The sequence below is a fragment of the Pseudonaja textilis genome, chromosome 7, assembly GCF_049901715.1.
Source record: "Pseudonaja textilis isolate UNSWEBS1 chromosome 7, rPseTex1.2, whole genome shotgun sequence".
Lineage (NCBI taxonomy): Eukaryota > Metazoa > Chordata > Lepidosauria > Squamata > Elapidae > Pseudonaja > Pseudonaja textilis.
In genome coordinates, this window is record NC_141996.1 from 20589004 (window position 1) to 20607510 (window position 18507).

At 39.3% G+C, this 18507-nt stretch overlaps 1 protein-coding gene across 27 annotated transcripts in view; it reads right to left on the minus strand.

The window, feature by feature from the left end:
* Window positions 1–5562: 5562 nt before the first annotated feature.
* ATP8A2 (ATPase phospholipid transporting 8A2) overlaps window positions 5563–18507 on the minus strand; it is a 346608-nt gene continuing 333663 nt past the window's right edge. For 23 of the 27 annotated variants that reach the window (XM_087937192.1, XM_026708935.2, XM_026708941.2 and 20 more), the window contains 2 exons: window positions 12005–12096; window positions 5563–6815 (listed from right to left, as the gene is read on the minus strand). In XM_087937192.1, the coding sequence (XP_087793318.1) occupies window positions 6718–6815; window positions 12005–12096 (190 nt within the window). In that variant the 3' untranslated portion in view covers window positions 5563–6717. Of the gene's footprint in view, window positions 6816–9617; window positions 10935–12004; window positions 12097–18507 lie in introns of those variants that run through there. The other 4 variants (XM_087937173.1, XM_087937178.1, XM_087937193.1 and 1 more) reach the window with 3 other exon arrangements.

Genomic DNA, 18507 nt, shown 5'->3' on the forward strand with positions numbered 1-18507 from the left:
AATGAACTGGAAAATATATTTTGCAAAATGCTTTTTGAAAGATGACAATGGAGATTCTCAGTCATCCAGGTTGTCCCAAAAGTGCTTTTTCAAAAGGCAACTGGATTTTATTTTTCCCTGAAGTTAGAACTGAAGATGCTTCTTGGATGAGAAGTGAAATGTCTTCAAGGAAAAATAAAGCCCAGTTGCCTTTTGAAAAAAGCACCTTTGGGATTTTTTGCAAGATGAATAATTCTGCAAATCTGTTTGGAAGAGCCAAAAGTACTGAAAAATATTTATGGGTAGAGGTAAAAATGTCAGTGTATATGGATGAAAGACCAAGAACTAAGTGAGTTTTCCTTTCCTTGAACAATACTAATATAATTGGATTGGAACAACAGTTAGTGTATAGAGAATTTGGGTAGAGGATATACTATATGTGACTAACTAGGCTGAAATTCATTAACAATTTGGGGAACCACAAAGTCTGCGAATTTCTCAAAATTATTTGAGACTCATTCTAATGAAACAGACATGATTCTTGTCATCATGCATTCAGAAGGCGGCTTTCAAACAATCCATAGCTACCAAGTGTATTATATGTAATAACTATAAATACCAAATTCATTTACTGCAATATAAGACAGAAGACAGTGTTTACTTGGCAATTTTTAAAATACAATTATATACGTTTGTGTGTGTATATATAAAGGTAAGGCTTTTTATTTACATAAACACTAGATATGATAAAGCTATTGTCTTTGTACACAATAAATTATTACAGTTTTGAAAGATTACATAAAAGCAGAACATATCAGTTGTTTTCATATGGAGTTACCTGTTCATGTCTTCCCAAAAGTAAGCGGGACTGTTATTAAACTTAATCTCCCCTCCCAACCAATGACAAATAAGCAAACAAAAAGGACCATATCTCCATATTTCTTTTTCATGCTAGAAAAAAATCACGTGACTATTGTTAATGGTACTGAATAGTGTCATATGTGAGACTTGCAAGGTTGGTGGAATCGTAAGAGGTGAATTTGTTTACTTTTAATAATGTTGAGTTCCCTCTCTGAGGGAAACCGATGGAATCTCCCTGGTTTGGGGTTGCTTTACTTTGCCAATAGATTTAAACATCAGCCGCTCCAACGCTCCAAGCTACACTACGAATGTGGTTTTTTCCAAAACAGAGAAAGAGAGGAGGAAACTGGGAAATACTGAGTTTTCTGACAATAATTTCAGATCCCTGAAATACGCCCTCCAAAGTCTGTTTATTTGGGACAAAGCCATTTCAAATAGTTCCTGCCCATTTTCACTTGCCTTAAAGCAGAGTTGAAGATATGAAAAACGCCTTCATTGGAATGTAAGACATACACTACAGGAAAAGAATTAGATGGTTTTGACCTAAATAAATAAATAAATAAGCCCTAGGTGAGTAACCTCAAGATGTGTATATACCAGCAATGGCTAACCTTTCCGTCCTTGTGTGCCCAAAGTGCATGCGTGCATGACCCCCAGGGGTGGGATTCAAATTTTTAACAACCGGTTCTGTGGGCGTGGCTTAGGTGGTGGGCGTGGCTTGGTGGTCATGTGACTGGGTGGACATGGCTTGGTGGTCATGTGAATGGGTGGGAGTGGCCAATTCAGCATCATTCACATCAAGACACGCATCTCCTCGCCTGCCCTCTCATGACTGTGGGGATGTTGCAACAGTCGTAAGTGTGAAAAATGGTCATAAGTCACTTTTTTCAGTGCCATTGTAACTTTGAATGGTCACTCCACACAAGCAAAGTACCAGTAAAGGAGGGGAAAAAAACTCCAGAGAAGTTCCTGAGACAGGAAGTCTAGTGCTGCCAAGAATGTAATAAGGGTTAACGGAGAGGCAGTTTCTGTAAGCAACACCAGAATGTTTCCTTCCTGCCTTCCTTACAGGATTAGGCCAGTAATTTCTTCTAACAACCGGTTCTCCGAACTGCTTGGAATGTTAACTGGTTCTAGCGAATAGGTGCGAACTGGTAGAATCCCACTCCTGATGACACCCCCCCCCCATGCACACCACGCATCTCTGCACGTGTGCATGACCTCCCCATATGCACTGTGCATTTCTGCACATGCATATGCATCTCCTGTGTGCCCCTGCACATGCGCAGCAGCTACCCGACAATCAGCTGTCGGGTGGGTGGTGCGCGTGCCTGCGCAGTGGACTTGCTCTGGAGCAATTGCTTGCATGCTGAAGGAGATGGCTCTGCGTGCCACTTCCGGTACACGTGTCATAGGTTCACCATCACGGGTATATACAATAGGGTATCAGATCCAGTCTGCAAAAATCTAGGTGGCCAGTAGATGAAAGGGGTTTTTGTATCTCTCTGCTGACATCTTGTGGTTGCCTTGGTTTTTGCAGCCAAGATCTGGTAAGCTAAAATAAAAGTTAAAATCCAGGTAGTCCTCAGTTTATGAGGGCAATTGGGACCAAATATGCCATCAGTAAGTGACACAGTAATAAAGTGAGGTGTTGCTGGCTGTGTTGCTTAGTGACAGCAATTCCAGCAGCCCCAGTTCCCATAGTTAAATGAGGCTCACGTGGGTTGTTGGATGAGGACCTTGTATGACTGTTAGCTTTGAATTCTCCATTGACTTTGCTTACGGGAAGCCAGCAGAAAATGTTGGAAATCAAATCACATGATTGTGATTGACTGTGACATTGCAATTGCGAGCCAGGAGCTGCAGTCGCATGATTGTGGGGATGCTGTGACAGATGGAACGGTGAGGACTGTCATGAATACCATTCATTGAACACAGGCTGAACTTTGAAAGGTTGCTGAACAAATGGTTGTAACTTGAGGACTCCCTGTAAAGAGTTGATTTTGTTGTGCATCCTTCTTTTCAAATAATTCTGTGAATTTAACTTTTTGAGTGTAGATCTGTCTAAACCAAGGGTCTCCAAACTTGGCAAGTTTAAGACTTGTGGACTTCAACTCCCAGAATTCCTGAGCTAACATGACTGGAGGAGGAATTCTGGGAGTTGAAGTCCACAAGCCTTAAAGCTGTCAAGTTTGAAGACCCCTAAACTCTCTAATTCTCAAAGTTGTTGGGAGAAATTAATTAGCTAAACTGGCAAAATGTATTGTTTAACTTAATCCTTTGCAAGGTTCCTTAGAAGTAAGACCCAATGCAATAAATGGGTCTTACTCCCAGGATTGCAGCCTAAGCTTTGCAACTTCAACTGTGCAGATTTGACGCTCTGAATTCTAGAAGAACAATTAGTTTTTTTACCTACTGATATGGATAAAGGTGCCTAGATTATATTACTATATATGCATATGAACATAATGGGATGGTAGATAGGACTGTTAATCTCAGGGGCTGCCACAAAGAAGAGGGAGTCAAGCTATTCTCCAAAGCACCTGCGGGCAGGACAAGAAGCAATGGGTGGAAACTAATCAAGGAGAGAAGCAACTTAGAACTAAGGAGAAATTTCCTGACAGTTAGAACAATTAATCAGTGGAACAACTTGTCTCCAGAAGCTGTGAGTTCTCCAACACTGGAAGTTTTCAAGAAGAGATTGGACAGCCATTTGTCTGAAGTGATGTAGGGTTTCCTGCCTAAGCAGGGGGTTGGACTAGAAGACCTCCAAGATCCCTTCCAACTATGTTATTCTATTCTAATATTTGAGGGGGTTAGGATGGCCTATGTAATGTGATTTCAGAAATCTGCCCCAGAAAGTGTTTTTTTGAAGATCTTTCTCGATTAAGCTATTTTTGCCTTTATTTGTTTGACTGTTTTAAACAATTGGCATTGTTTCTGCTTTTTATGAAGCTAATTATACAAAAACAAGGACAATAAGCAGGCAATTCTTTAAATTGAGCTTATTCACATATTTTCATCAGGTTTCGCTCCAGGAAACCCAACACCTGTGCTTCCAACCTTATAATCATTTTCCTTCCTTTGTTCTCTAAACCAGACTACAATGACCAGGAGTTTGGCCCACCCATACTTCTTTTTATTTATTAAACTTACATGCTGCCTATCTTGATGAAAGCAACTCTACTCACAGTGAACAATACTGTGAGAACCTGAAAAAAATGTTGCTCCTCTAAGAATCACGTTTACTTTAATGAACTGACTTCTTAAAGCAGCAGTCAAGCCTGAAAAATAATCAGACTGTTTTAAAGAACAGGAAGGAGGTGCTGCGTTTATACAAGGCCTAAGGCAGGGCTGTCAAACTCCCACCTGCGGGCTGGATGCACCTCACGCTGGCCATACCCACGCCCAGTTCAGCGAAGTGGGGGAAAGTCCCAATACGTCAAGTGACGTTGATGTGAGACATGAGTTTGACACCCCTGGCCTAAAGCATTTCTTCCAAATCATTTTTTAAGCTCATGTAGTGCTAGTAGAATGCTGTGGAATAATTATTTAAAAATATCTACAGGAAAATGTTAATTCTTAAAAGTGGTACATACTGAATAATGACACACATGCACTGGAATTGATTTCAGGCCCTCCAGCCTAGGTAAAGAGATGGTTAACTTCTTTTTGCTGGATGAATAGATCTCTCAGTGACCATTTTCTCAAATTTACCTATGTTCCAGAGATCTGTCAGCAAAAAGGACTAATAAAGTGTCAACTTTTTAAGGCCTTATGTACAGCACACAGGATAAACGGCTGATGCACCTGAGGATAAAGTTGCAGTGGTATTTATCTTAAGCTATTCAGAAACGTAGTGAGGCTGCTTGCTTAGATAGCAGCACCAGGTGAATCTAAGGGCTTCATTCATATTTTGTTTGCTCTGAAATCATGCAGGATTCAAGGTATTCCAGAGAGGTCTGTAGAGATTCTCAGTCATCCAGGTCTTGGTTGTCCCAAAGGTGCTTTTTCAGTAAGCAACTGGACTTTCTTGCTTTTTCTTTAAAGACATTTCACTTCTCATCCAAGAAGCTTCTTGGATGAGAAGCAAAATATCTTTGAAGAAAAAAAACTAGAAAGTCCAGTTGCCTCCTGAAAGACCACCTTGGGGACCTTCCAGAGAGGGTATTAACCATTCAAGCAAGGGTTCTTTGCATTTCTCAGGATTTCATTTTAAACAAATCCAGAAATTAAAATACCATGGGAAAGAAAAGTTAGGAGGACATCCTTTTTGTGGACCTGTGAACACAATTGTTTACTGGCATGCTAACTAGACATGGCAACTTATTTTTCTGATAGGATTTTTTGTGATGTTAACAATGCATGACAGGTAGAATTATTAGCAAACAGAAGCTCCTTTACTACAAGTGCTACTTTCTCTTTAACAGAATTATCCTTGCAGCACAGAAAGCTCTGCCAGGAGAAGTAGACAAACCAAACAATAGCCCAATATTTTGCAATACAATCTGGATGTATTTGTACAACCAATCCTCACAGGACATTGTTCCCTGAAGAGGCCATGCCATGTCCTTGAGGCTGATTTTAAGAAAAAATAAACAACCATAACTAAGTGAAATTTCCCTCTACTTGTTGCAATACTTCCCACAACCATAGAAAACATTTAAACATTTTTATGCCATTTTTTCCAAGCGATGAATAGAAACAGAGATGCTTAAGTTATTACAGGTTAAGTCTTCGTTTATTTCAGTGATATATTTTCTTAAGGGAGGTTACTTTTTCACTGTGTATTTGATTTGAAAGGAGATCTTATTACACTGCAGTAAAAACTCTGGGGTCACCTAACATGGACCTGTAGTTCTTTCCTAATCTTTCCAATCTTTCTTAAGGTCCAGTTAGTCCAATATATAGTCTGATACCAGCTCTCATAAGTTCTATTGAGTTTCACAAGCAGAAAATGTTAAGGCACCAACTTGTCTCTGCACATGTGCACTGGAGTATTTTAAGTCATGAGCCACAGTGGGGACAAAATGTTAAATGGATGTGATTGAATTTAAAGCTAGACACTTTCTTTGTCTCTTCATCAGAACAATAAGATATTTTTTCCCCTTTCATACCAGACCAGATCTATCTTAATAAAAAGCCGCATTTCAATTGTAATTTTGATACAGGCCTGCCATTCAAATGACTTGGGTGATAGCATTACAGCAGAGTAAATTATTGTGGATGTCTGTGTGAGGTTTGCTTAAACAGCTAAGAATTCTGTAAAGTATTTTGTATAGTGTTGATCCATTCCAAGACAAGCTGTTGATGATTGTTCTGGGGCCTTATTTCTTTCTTCTCCTCCCCCCACCACATTTGTTTCTCTGCACTTTTTCGCCTCTCTGTAAACATTCCAGTCAAATAAACAGTGAGTATTATAAAGGCTTCATACATGCAGCTAAGTCTGGGCATGACAAAATGGGACGTCTGAATTCAGCAAAGGTAGATCCGCAACGGGCCTTATCACACCTTTTCTTTTTAGGTTTTCTCTGCAAAACCACAAATACCTTTTGCCCTGTCTTTTGAAAAATGGCAATAAAAACAAAATGTTTTCAGCATCACACCTTGGGCAGCAGTGCCAAATGTTTCAGAAACCACGTAAACCAAAAGAACGGCTGGCTTCCGGCAAGGACTGCTCTCCCACCCCACCTCCACAAGGTTGGTGCTCAAGGTCTGGAAGCAGCAGAGAGAACAAACTTGTTGGCTAAGGCCACAGGAAAAAGTTTTCCGGTGTTTACGTTGCTGCTGCCAGCCTTACTCGAGGGTGTATTCACAGTGGACACATTGATCCACATCTCTTTCCTCCAGCCACCAATCATGAGGAAGAAGTCCATGTTATTCCACTCTGGCTCTCTGCTTTGTGGTGTCATAGGATCGAACAACTTGAGACTGAGAAACGACCCCGTGCTCCTCTTGAGAAAAAGCATAACCATCTGGAGGGAGAAGAGGAAAGAGCCGAAAAAGAGATTTGGCGTCAGAGAGAGGTTACAGTCTGTTTTGATGAGAAGAGGAGTGTGCAATCGATGCAATAGGAAAGAAAATCAGAAGCAGTTAAACCCAGTTCAGCTCACACAATTGCAGTCTTTTTTTCTGATGTTCTTTCAGGCTAGTATGCATAACGCAGAACGGAAGGGACCATTATCCCAGCCATAGATCTCTCTCCTAAATTTCAGCAACCGGTTCTCTGCTCAGTTGCTGGGGGGGGGCATGGCCATAGTGGACGTGGCCTAGTTGGCCTCCTGCACCATGGCTGGGGGGGGGGCATGTTTTCACCCTCCCTAGGCTCTGGAAGCTTTCTTTGAGCATCTGGGAGGGCGGAAACAGCCTCCTCACGTTCTGGAGGCCCTCCAGAAGCCAGAAGTGGGCCCATTTCTAGCCTTCCAGAACTTCTGAGGGGCCCATTTTTTGCCCTCCCTGGGCTCCGGAGGCTTTCCTTGAGGATCTCCAGAGGCTGGAAATGGGCCTTCTGGAACTTCCGGGAGACCATTTTTTTGCCCTCCCTGAGCCTCCATGCAGGCCCTGTACTTACCTGGCATCCAAATTGAGCCACGTGGGGACTCCTGGGAGGGGCCAGCCAGGGGTGAGATTTACCGGTTCACTGAACCGGTAATTAAAAATGATAAAATTAGCTACCGGTTCACCTGAACCAGGGTGAACCAGTTGCAGCCCACCCCTGTTCCTGCCCCTTCATTCATTAGAACAAAAATCAGGAATACTGGCAGATTAAACTTGTCTTCTCCCCAACTCAATATCTTACCTTCTTACCCCATCCCTGTTGGTAACCCAAGGGAGAAATATTGGGAGAACTGAACCACATCCAGAGTAAGAAACGGTGGTACCTCAAACATAACTGCTGCTCAGGGAGCATTAATAATGAACATGATCCCACATCCATTATTTTCAGGGTGAACATGAATCACATACCAATGCATACGGTAGTTTTTAAGTATGGTGTGAGAAAGGTTTCGAGCAGTGTTTCTCAACCGTGGCAACTTTTAAGAGGTGTGGAGTTCTGGCTGGGGAATTCTGGGAGTTGAAATCCACATGTCGTAAAAGTTGCCAAGATTAAGAAACACTACTTTAGAGAGAGCTGGGCCTGCTACCATCTTTTCATTTAAAAAATTAACTCTTTAGGTACTTCCCTATGAAGATTCTGCACCATCATTCGAGAGCAGAGATAATTTTTTTCCCTGCTTCTTCTGCAGTTTATCTGAATCTGAACTACTTCAGATGTGTGTGTAATACACACACACACACACGTATATATTTAATTACTCAGGCTCAGTGAAGTTTGTCCCCTAAAAATCTTAACCTGGAAACCTTTAGCTTTCCCTCACAGGAACTAATAGAATTTTTTTCTCCATATGACTATAAAATTCTACACAACATAGAGAGATGTGATATATGCATTTGTGTAAACAATTGATTTATATGCCTTTTGCATTAAGTAGGAATGTGGGGATCTTTTGCTAATCCAAGATAAGACCCCAACAGGCACAACATAATTTTTGTTCCTTGTTCTTAGCATATGGGCACTGGCAGGTATGAACACAAGAATGGACATTGGGGCGACCAGGGAGTAAAAATGATATTGATGTGCATATGCTCATTTTCACACTTATCTTGCTGGGTAAATTTTTATTTTGTTTCATTTTATCGTAATTTCTTTTCCTTTTTTCCTTTGTTTCTCTCTTACTGCGTAGCCAGTTTTTAGGTCTTTTCCCACTTGCAATGATACAAAGCAAAAGCATGTCCTGATAATATTTCTGTTTTACCGTTACATAAAGTTGCCTATAGAAACTAGATAGCTTATTTCCAATATAATACAAGTTTCTTTTGATTGAAGCTATTGTTAAAAGGAATCTACTGTTTATTCCACTCCCCGCTTTTCTTCATGCTTTGTACTATAACATTATTTGACAAGGGATAACTGAAGTTACTGAGGACTGTGGATCAGTATCAAACATTTTTTTTTAAAAAAAACTACAATAAAAATGAGAAAAACAGACTTATGACTGCAATTATTCTGAACCTGGACTGGCTCCTTTAACAATTCTTCCTGATTAGTACTTATGAGGGATGAGCTAACAGAATTGAATGGATGCCCTCTCCTTTCTCCTTTCTTTGGCTCAGCAAACTGGTGAATGTTATGGGACGACTTTGGCAACCTTGTAGAGAATATCTATCAGCACAAGGTCTTTCTCTGCTGCTCTTCCATGTGCTGGGAATAGTCTCTCTCCCCCCACCCCCCCTAAAAACTTATGATTCTTGTTCTGGCAGTCTCTGAAGCTTCACCCAAGCATGAACTCTCATGATAAAGAGGAAAATGTTCATAGCCAAGTGAATCTACTCTGGAACCAGTGCAGAACTAAAAGATGAGAGTACAAACCACCAGCCATTTAATTACATGTGTATAAACAGCATCTGTAAATAACTTCTGAATTGGAATCCCATATGTGGGATGGGCAGAAATACAAAAATACAAAAAGCTAACATGTGTAGAGACCTCCCTCCCCACTAATCTTGATTCTAATTCCTCCTCTTTAGCTAAAGGTAGCAGCGTAATTTTTAAAGGCCAGGGCAAATCGAGTATAGCAACAAGTTGTATTCCCTAGTTTTTCAATACTGCCCTCCAGGAATTGCCATCTGAAGCGGCTCCCTTGTTTTTTCAAATGCTAGGATCAGGTCCAACTCCAGCAGATATAATCCAGGAATGATTTACTGAAAGATTCTGTAGCAGGGTGAATATTTTATATCACATACCATCTTTGGGGGGAGGTTGAGGGCCACTCCACAGCAGATTTAAGATTCAATACAAATCCAGTGGGAGAATCTGAAGATTTCTATTTATTTTTTTCTATTTTATCAACCAAAGAAAAAAGTAGGAAATAAATTATACTGTATAAAGGTGTTCATGATTCTGCTTGCCTGAAGCACGCTAAATCTCTGAGAAGTTAAGAGAGTAGAATTATATTTGGTGTGTGTTGAAACATTGTTAATTGGGTAAATCAACTGGGCCTTCAGAGAGGGAAAAATTCCCTCTCCAAACCTCCCATCTTTTCCCAGTTCAAATCAATTGACTGATTCTTTGTGCCCCTAAATTCAATCAGAGTCATGGTTGTTTACAAAAATACCACCCAACAATTATAACATCATACCCTGTCTGAATGTTAAACTTTAAAAAAAAGCACAAGTAAAATTATTTCAAAAAAACCCCCACTGGACCTGTGCTAATGAGACATGGTAGTACATTGGTTAGAATGCAGCATTGCAGGCTAATTCAGCTCACAGCCAGGAGTTTGATCCTGACCGCCTCAAGGTTGACTCAGCCCTCCATCCTTCCAAGGTTGGTAAAATGAGGATCCAGATTGTTGGGGGCAACATGCTGACTCTGTAAACCACTTAGAGAGGGCTGTAAAAGCACTGTGAAGCAGTATATAAGTCTAAATGCTATAGCTATAGCTATTTAAATGCTGATTTAGTATTTGTTCAATAGAAGACCACGTTAGTTGGAGTATGTAAGAACCAATGCCAGTGTTGTTAAACCTTTTCAGCATCGAGTGCTGAAATGGGAGCACGCATGTATGCTGGAAGGTTTGTCAGGCGGTCTTCGCACATGCATGCGTACCAGAAACCGGAAGATCAGGTGACTGGTGCACAGGCACGTGCCGGAAACTGGAAGAGTAGCCGCCTGGCATGCGCATGCGCACCAGGCAGCTGCTCTTCCGGTTTCTGGTGCTCCCGTGTGTGAAGACCAGCTGGCCGGTGCACCGGAACCCAGGAGAGCAATAGGCAATGGCTTGCATGCCCAGAAAGATGGCTCTGCGTACCACTTCTGGCACGTGTGACATAGGTTTGCCATCATGGGCCTATGCCATGCTTGGCTGGTGCTTTCTGAAGTGGGCAGATGTTTCTTCCAAAGCTAAGTATGTACTCTTTTCTGTTGAATGGATGTATCCAGTGACTGGAAGAACACCTGGTCACAACCAGCAATATCCGATAGGAGATGGCAGATTGTACCATTATTTATCATGAAACAGCAAAACATTGTACTGGAAGAAAAAGGAAAACCAGCATCAAAACCAAGACTGCAAAAAATAACTTTAAGCTGCTTCTGGGATGATTTGGGGATTAGATAACGGCACAATCTTGAAGACCCATTGTTTTAAAATGGTCAAAGCAATATGGCAGTTAGTGGAAGACTTGCACTCTTTCAATCCATCACTAACCAGTCATGTTTTCTCAATATATGTAACCTTTACAAGAATAACATAGGAGAAGTTTATTGTTTTGTGATTCTTGAAGGAGAACAAGGCAATAAATGATGGAAGAATGGAAATTAAATTCATGAGAATTCTTACAATTAGCTCTGCAACACTATTTTAAAAAAACTTTCTGAAGTCCATGCATTTAACACTAACTCTTCCCTAAGGGCAAACAGGAACTTAAATCTCAAGGAGAAATAACTGTGCTATTGTTTTCTGAGTTTTTCAAATAGCTGTGGATCCCCAGCCAATCTAAGTAACGTAATGGGGGCAGTTATATCTGGAAAAAAATCAAGATGTATATTAATGCTAAAGAAATTATGTGAAGTTTGTTTCACTGAAGCAGTCAGTAGCTGAACCATAATGCAATGAGATTGCCAATTTGAAAAATAATTACAATCCATATCTGAAAATTGTAAAAAAAAAAAAAAAGTGTAATTCTGCCATACAAAGGCTTCATTTAAAAACCTTCATTAGCAATAGCTTACAAATGCAATTATAGTTTAAAGAAATAGTTTCACTGGGATATGTTTCTCCTAATAAAGAGGTTTTGGAGAAAATGGGACATGGAAAACAAAAAGATTTTGCAAACACTGAAGTGTACTTAAAATTTTGGAAAACACAGACGCTAATTCCAATTCCAATTGTATGTTATTTTTTTCGTCAAGTTCCCCTTGGAATCTAATCTTTGTTTTGCAAAGTTGCATAAAACATCGATTTGTACATAAAGTGCTATTTATTGCTTGTGTGTACTTTTCATTTATTTCTACAGAGGTTTTACATGCAAGCTCAAGGCAGAGCTTTACCTCTGTGGTATGTTCAGAACTGAAACCCTCCACTCATGGTATAATACTTACGTGGCACTCCTTGCTGGACAGAATGAGCACGGAAGAGGCATGGCGGGGTCTTTCTGCCCAGCCTTTTTAACAAATGGTCACGTTCATTCACGCTGCAAGACAAAAGGTCAAGTCAAGTCAAGTCAAACTCCAGAGGTAGATTATGAAGTACTCCCTTTACATTGTGACAGAGCAGAATTTGTTCTCTCCATTCTTCTAATACGTTTTTAGAATAAACAAAAACTTAATGAACTTTAACGTCCTCTCAATATATGGGCATACAGATTTAGTATTTCAAATTAACAGTAAGGTTCCAGAAGATTGCATTGCACACTTTTGGCCATCTGCTATGGTGTTAAGGCTACCGCAAAAGGAAAGGGCAACACAAAGTAATATAAAACATGGTAATATGTATGTTATGTTTGTCTTGTTCAGAACTACCCATCTTGGATATAATGATGACGATGATTACAAGAAATGCCTTTTTTGTTTTTCATTTCATGCATGAGCACATTCAGTCAGCTGCAACACAAATGCTAACTCATTGGATAAGAATAGCATAGTATGCTTATGGGTCTGGCGTTTATACTCTACTGTACATGCAAGTTGAAGCCACACTGATCAAAGAAAAGCTACATTTTTATGCTTCTTAGCAAAAGCAGCAATTCTGAACTGAAAAGAAAATTTGCCAAGGATTCTGCTAAACTCAGAAACATTTTGGAAAATGAAACAAGGAAGATATACTCCAGAGGTCTGTGTGAAAATACGTCCATAGGGGAAAACATAGTCCCCAAAAGATTAAGGTTCCCATGAGAAAAAGGTTTCCTTTAATACATATTATGTCCCATGTGGGGAAAAATTTCTTCAGTATCTCATTGGATTAACACCTGTGATCACCCAGTGAAGTTTTACAGTGGTAGTGTCAACGTAGACAGAAGAAAAACTAATTGACTCTCAATGTAATTGTTTTGTGGAAGTTAAGATACCATTCTGAATGCTTTTAAAAGGACATTGACACATTCATTGAGTGACATAAGTAGTTTTTCTTGTCTGTTTCTATCCATTTCATAAGTTCTATGGGAAACAGGATGTTGGGTTAATTCAACTTTGGTCAAATGCAGGATAACTCTGTTCTTCTTTTCCTTTCTGGTTCAAATATATAATTTTCTCTCTCTATTAGACGAACAATAAACATAATAGAGAAGTACTCTAAACAATTCATATCAGGAAAATGGCCCTGTCTAAATCCATAGCATTTTTTTCCAGTAGAAAAATTAACAAATTCAATAATAAGCCCATAATATATTATGTAAACTGTATGCAATTTTCTCACAAATAAAACATAAGCCCAGAAACCTGCATAAAGCATGCAAGAATAAATATGTTTTGCAGGGACCAAGTATAAAACAGCATTTAAAGTCCCCTTCTTGCCACTAAATCAGTCACCAAATTATGCAACTGTATATTCCTCTGCAGCCATACGAGTGTCTTCCCCTTGGGCATCATGGAAAATGATGAATAATGGACAGCTTGTGGACAATGATTCGTAAAGCCTTACTGAATGGATATACACTATCCAGTCAAGTCTCAATAAAATGACACAAAAGAGTCCCTTGATCTATCAAAAGTCCTCAAGGTAACTTTTAGTACATGTTGCTATTTTTTTCAGATGACAAACCTCAACCCCAAACTAGTGTTTACATAAACATAAGAGCAGAATTACAGAGATTAAAAACACTACCACCACCAGAAGGGTCAAAGGCATTTAAAACAATCTGGAAAACATCTTCCTTGTCTACAAAATATTTTTGAAAATTGTAATGTTCTCTGTAGATACTGAGCAGCGTTTAGCCCTTATCAGATGTTTTTTTCATTGTAAAAAAAAAATATTGGGAGAATGCCATAACGTACCACTTCTGTATTGCTGGCTAGAAAACTACATGGACACGTTCTGATATCCACTAGGAAATCAATCTGGCTCAAGGAAATTGTTATCTTTGTTTCTATAGCTCATGAAATATAATGGAGAAACATTGGGAAATTCCACTTTTAATATTGACTTTCTATGCCCAGGTGATGAATCTTTCTACTCTCATCAAGGAAAGAGAGTGGTGTGGGAATAATAATTCCAGAGCATCACCCAAGTTCCCAACTGACAGCTGGTAAAAAGATTTTTGTTTTTGTTTTGTCTTATAGACCCATTCCCTTCCTTTCCCCAAAGCCAAGGATCTGTAAGCCAGGGCAAGCAACATCTGTCTTGACACATTCAGAGGAAGAGCATCAAAACAAACAGAATAATTCAATCCTGACCACAGGGTCCCACTGTCTATTTGTTGGAGTAATTAAAAAAAGATGAGAGTCACCACCAATTAACCTACCAAGTGCTAATTAGTGTTAATGAGGATTCAAAGGCACTTGCTGTATCTTGACCCAGAATATCCTCCAGGGTTCACTAATTGGTGGATAATAAAAATGGGGCATAAAGTCTTAAGGTGGATAGATGCAGAAGGATGGATGGACAGACAGGTGAAGTCACACATAATATTACAGAAACTGCAGACATCCATTCAGGTCTTAAAAACATCCCTGCGGATCCTTCTTCATCAGTTTTCCACAACAAAAATAAGAACTGCCACATTGCGGAGCAATGCTAGCTGGGCATTTGTAGATAAGTTTTAAAAACTGGGGTCACTTTTAAAGTACAGAAGACTTCTCTTAGGCAAGCCTTATCCAAATGAGCAGGATCACTGCTGATTTCCTATGTGGCTAATTTCTTCTTTCTTCTTCTTTTTAGCAGGAGTTGCTTTCAAGTAAATGTGTTTTGAATTTCAGAAGCTGGAGGAAAGAAATGGGCCAGCAGCAGCCTGGGGACCTTAGCTCAGAAAAAGATAGAGATATTCAATATTAAGCCAAAAAGAAAAGGAAAACGTTGGGATAGACAGGAAAAGTTTCCTTCGTAAAACATTTGTTTTTAAAGACTGCTATACCATGAAATAATTGATATTATCTACTAAATACACAGCTGGTTCATTGAAATGAGTATATGCTCATTTCAAAATGCATGGCATATTTAAGATATGAGCCTTGCATTGACCCTCTGTTCTTTTAACAAGTGTATTATATCTTTATTACTTCTATCTATTCATCAATGGAGAATATCTATGCAATCATTAGGAATAAAAAATGATGGCACAAAACCAATTGGTCGTCTGTACACATATGCTCATTACGGACACAAATATTTATGTACATAGATACATGTGTATGCACGTAATAACTTCCTTTTGAATATCAAGTAATTGATAAATCCTATCTGTCTGTCTACCAAAAAGGGTGTTTCTATTTTCAACCGTGAGTTATATACACATACAGGATTACAACCTTAGCTGGCACAGGGAGACAGGATTTTATTTTTATTCATACTTAACAGCTTATTGTGGCAGGAAGTAAAATCCAATAAAAATTTAGGAAAGAAATATAAAGATGGTACTTCATATTCTCACAATTGTATGTGAAAAAAAATACTTTTAAAAATAGTTGCCTCTAGGGAAAATTCATGGTTTTTTTGGTTTGTTTAATTACCTCACAAACTGTTATTAGTACCTGCTGTTTAAGGAGTGTTTTCATTTAAATACAAGAAATTACTTGGCAACTTTTCTATTGTGAAGTTGCCAAATCTTTAAAGTAAACAAAAGAAAATCTAACTCTGGATTAGATCTAGGACCCTGGCTTAATAGTAATTAGATGGAGCTATTTCTAAGTCCCTTAGACTGAGAAATACTGCTCTAAACCAACTTGCTTCTGAGCACATAGCTCAGTTGTGACAAAAGTGTTCTTATGTGGATGTAAATTTTAATGTAATGGTTAGAGTCCAGGTTTCCTGTCATCCTTGAACTAAGACTATTGTAGTGAGGATGTTTGTATCACTAAGAAGCCACAAAGTATGTTAGCACTTATGTGGGAGGTAGATAGGTATTGATAGATAGGTACTGATATTCCCATATCCTGTCAAAATAAAGAGATCAGTAGTATAGCTTCCAAGGCTGGTCATACATGTCTTTGTATCAAATTAGACGTAATGAAAAATGGGGAGGGGAGAAACCAGACACAACTTTGTTTCTTGTCAGTCAGATTCAGTCTAGAGACTAAAAGGATATCAGGCTCTGAATCATGAATGAGGGAAGATCTGGTTTGTTATGCCTGATTAAAATCAAAGTGGCAGCTGGAGTAGCTGCACCTTTTGGTTGTAAGTTAAATGTTGTTTTAGCCAGAGAAAGTAACTGAAACGTCAGGCAACTGTGGTGCCTTTTCCCCCATTCGTTTTTTACAAGTTGCAGTTTGAAACATTCCACTTTTCCTTCATCGTGGAGTTTAAGTACGTGGAATTCTCTCATGTTCTTCTATGCAACATTTATCAAATTCAGATCTACTTAGCTTCATTAAAACATCTGCAACAGATCACAGGTAATTATTTTAGCCTGAAGAACCCAAAGTGGTCCAGAAAAGGGTACACAGTTTGCATAGGTACATATATACATAGCCTCTCCATTCAATCATAATTCAGATTATTGAGATAGAAAATCACTTGTGAAGGGGAGGGAACAGGTCAAGCTTCTCCACTTCCAGTAGTCATTAGCTCCTTTTGCCAAATGTTAATGAAAAATGAGACATAGCCATTTCTCCTTTGTTTTCATACCCTCTCCCCCATTACTGCCTCTGAGGCAGTTGCTGATGTTAGAATACAGCCCTTCATATGATTGTTCAAACCCTGAGATTGTTGGCAGCTACTTTGAAAAGTCCTATGCTTAATGAACTTAATGGGCAACTGTATCACACGAACACAGCCTGTCATCGCTCATAAAACGGGCTCCTGACTTAACCAAGATCTGTAGAAGCAGAGGAACCATTTTATTTTTTTTTGCAAATGTTCCCAGAGGGCTCTCATTGGGCAGTTTAGCAGCTGCAGAAGTGGCCATCTGGTCAATACAAAAGTTGGAAAGAAAACCAAGATTAGATGACAAAAGAGGACTCTGCATCTAGTATATGATTTTTCAACTTTGCTTTGAAGTCTGCAGCATACAGGAAGCATCTGAGATATTTTCAGGGCCAATATGAATATGTTATCCTAGTAATGTATTGTCTGGTTCATTTGCATAGCAAAAAGAATCTCCCAGCCAACTCTCTAGGCCAAGGGTATCAAACTCGCGTTGTCATGGTGTTGTCACATGATATATTGGGACTTGTTTCCTCTTCACTAAACCGGATGGGGGAGGGGCCAGCACGTGATGCATTCGGCCCACGGGCTGCGAGTTTGACATCCCTGCTCTAGGCTGTTTTGCCCTCATTATTTCTCTTTTTTCAAATACTATTCTCACAATGGCTGCTTTGATGACCATGGTTTCCACATGCTACTCAGTGATGTATATTGTAATTCCTATCAATGGGAGTGATTTTAAAATCATAGAACTTGTTTTTCCCTCACTTTCTCTTTTGATCTCAAGTTGAAATGGGCAGGAGGAATTGCTAAGCAAGAAAATCCAAAGGTGTTTTTTTAAGGCTATTTTTTAAAAAAATGCATGCTTACACAGCTGCCTTAACTCTGCATAACTTTACAATCTTTATTTTTAAATCTACATTCCTGCATTATTTATTTAGTTATTAGCTTTCTAGACCACCATAATCACACAACTCTTGGCAGTGTAAAGAAAGCATAATTATAAACATAGAAATAAAACATGCAGCGTATAATAAATATAATACATTAAAACCAACAACTTAATCAGAGCAATAAAACACTGCCATTTTCTCAAGTAATTAAAAAAACTTTAGAAAAACTCCATCTCAACTTGTTTATGGATGTAGGAAGTTAGCACCCACCCTCTCCGAGAAAAATGAAATATTTTAGGATATATTAAAAAGGCAGAATATTTCCCCTAAAAGAGGAGTAGAAACTCAGAAAGGCAGAAACAGAACCTCCTCCACCTTTGCTAATGGGCCATTAAGGCCTGGGCCAGTGTATTTTACATAACAAAGATCTACTCCAGGTAGAGCCATAATAGGAATTGCCCAAAGCTCTTTTATTACATCATCATCCAGCAAGGCTCAACCAAGCCTGGGACTAGGGACAGCCTACAGAGTTGTCCCTGCATGGCCCCATGGGAGTTTGAAAACCAATCAGGATACAAGCTCAAATTCAAATCCCAACAGAGGACATAAAACCCAGGGACTCTCAGCATCTCTTTCCTTTTTCCTTCACCCAGCCATGTGGTCCTGTCCACCATTACACCTTCTTTCCAAGCAACTCCCATGATTCCAGTGTCTTTTTTTCCCACTTGGAACTGAACCCAGAAGGATATTTCTTCCAACATGGAGGACTAATAATGTTGAAGCTAATCTCATGATTAGGGGAAGGGTGCTCTCTGACTCTGATTACAAGAAACCTTCAGTTGTGGTTTGAGTTATTTCATGATAATGGGAAATTATGAGCAATTTTTCCTATGAAAATTTTTTATTGAGCAGGTCAT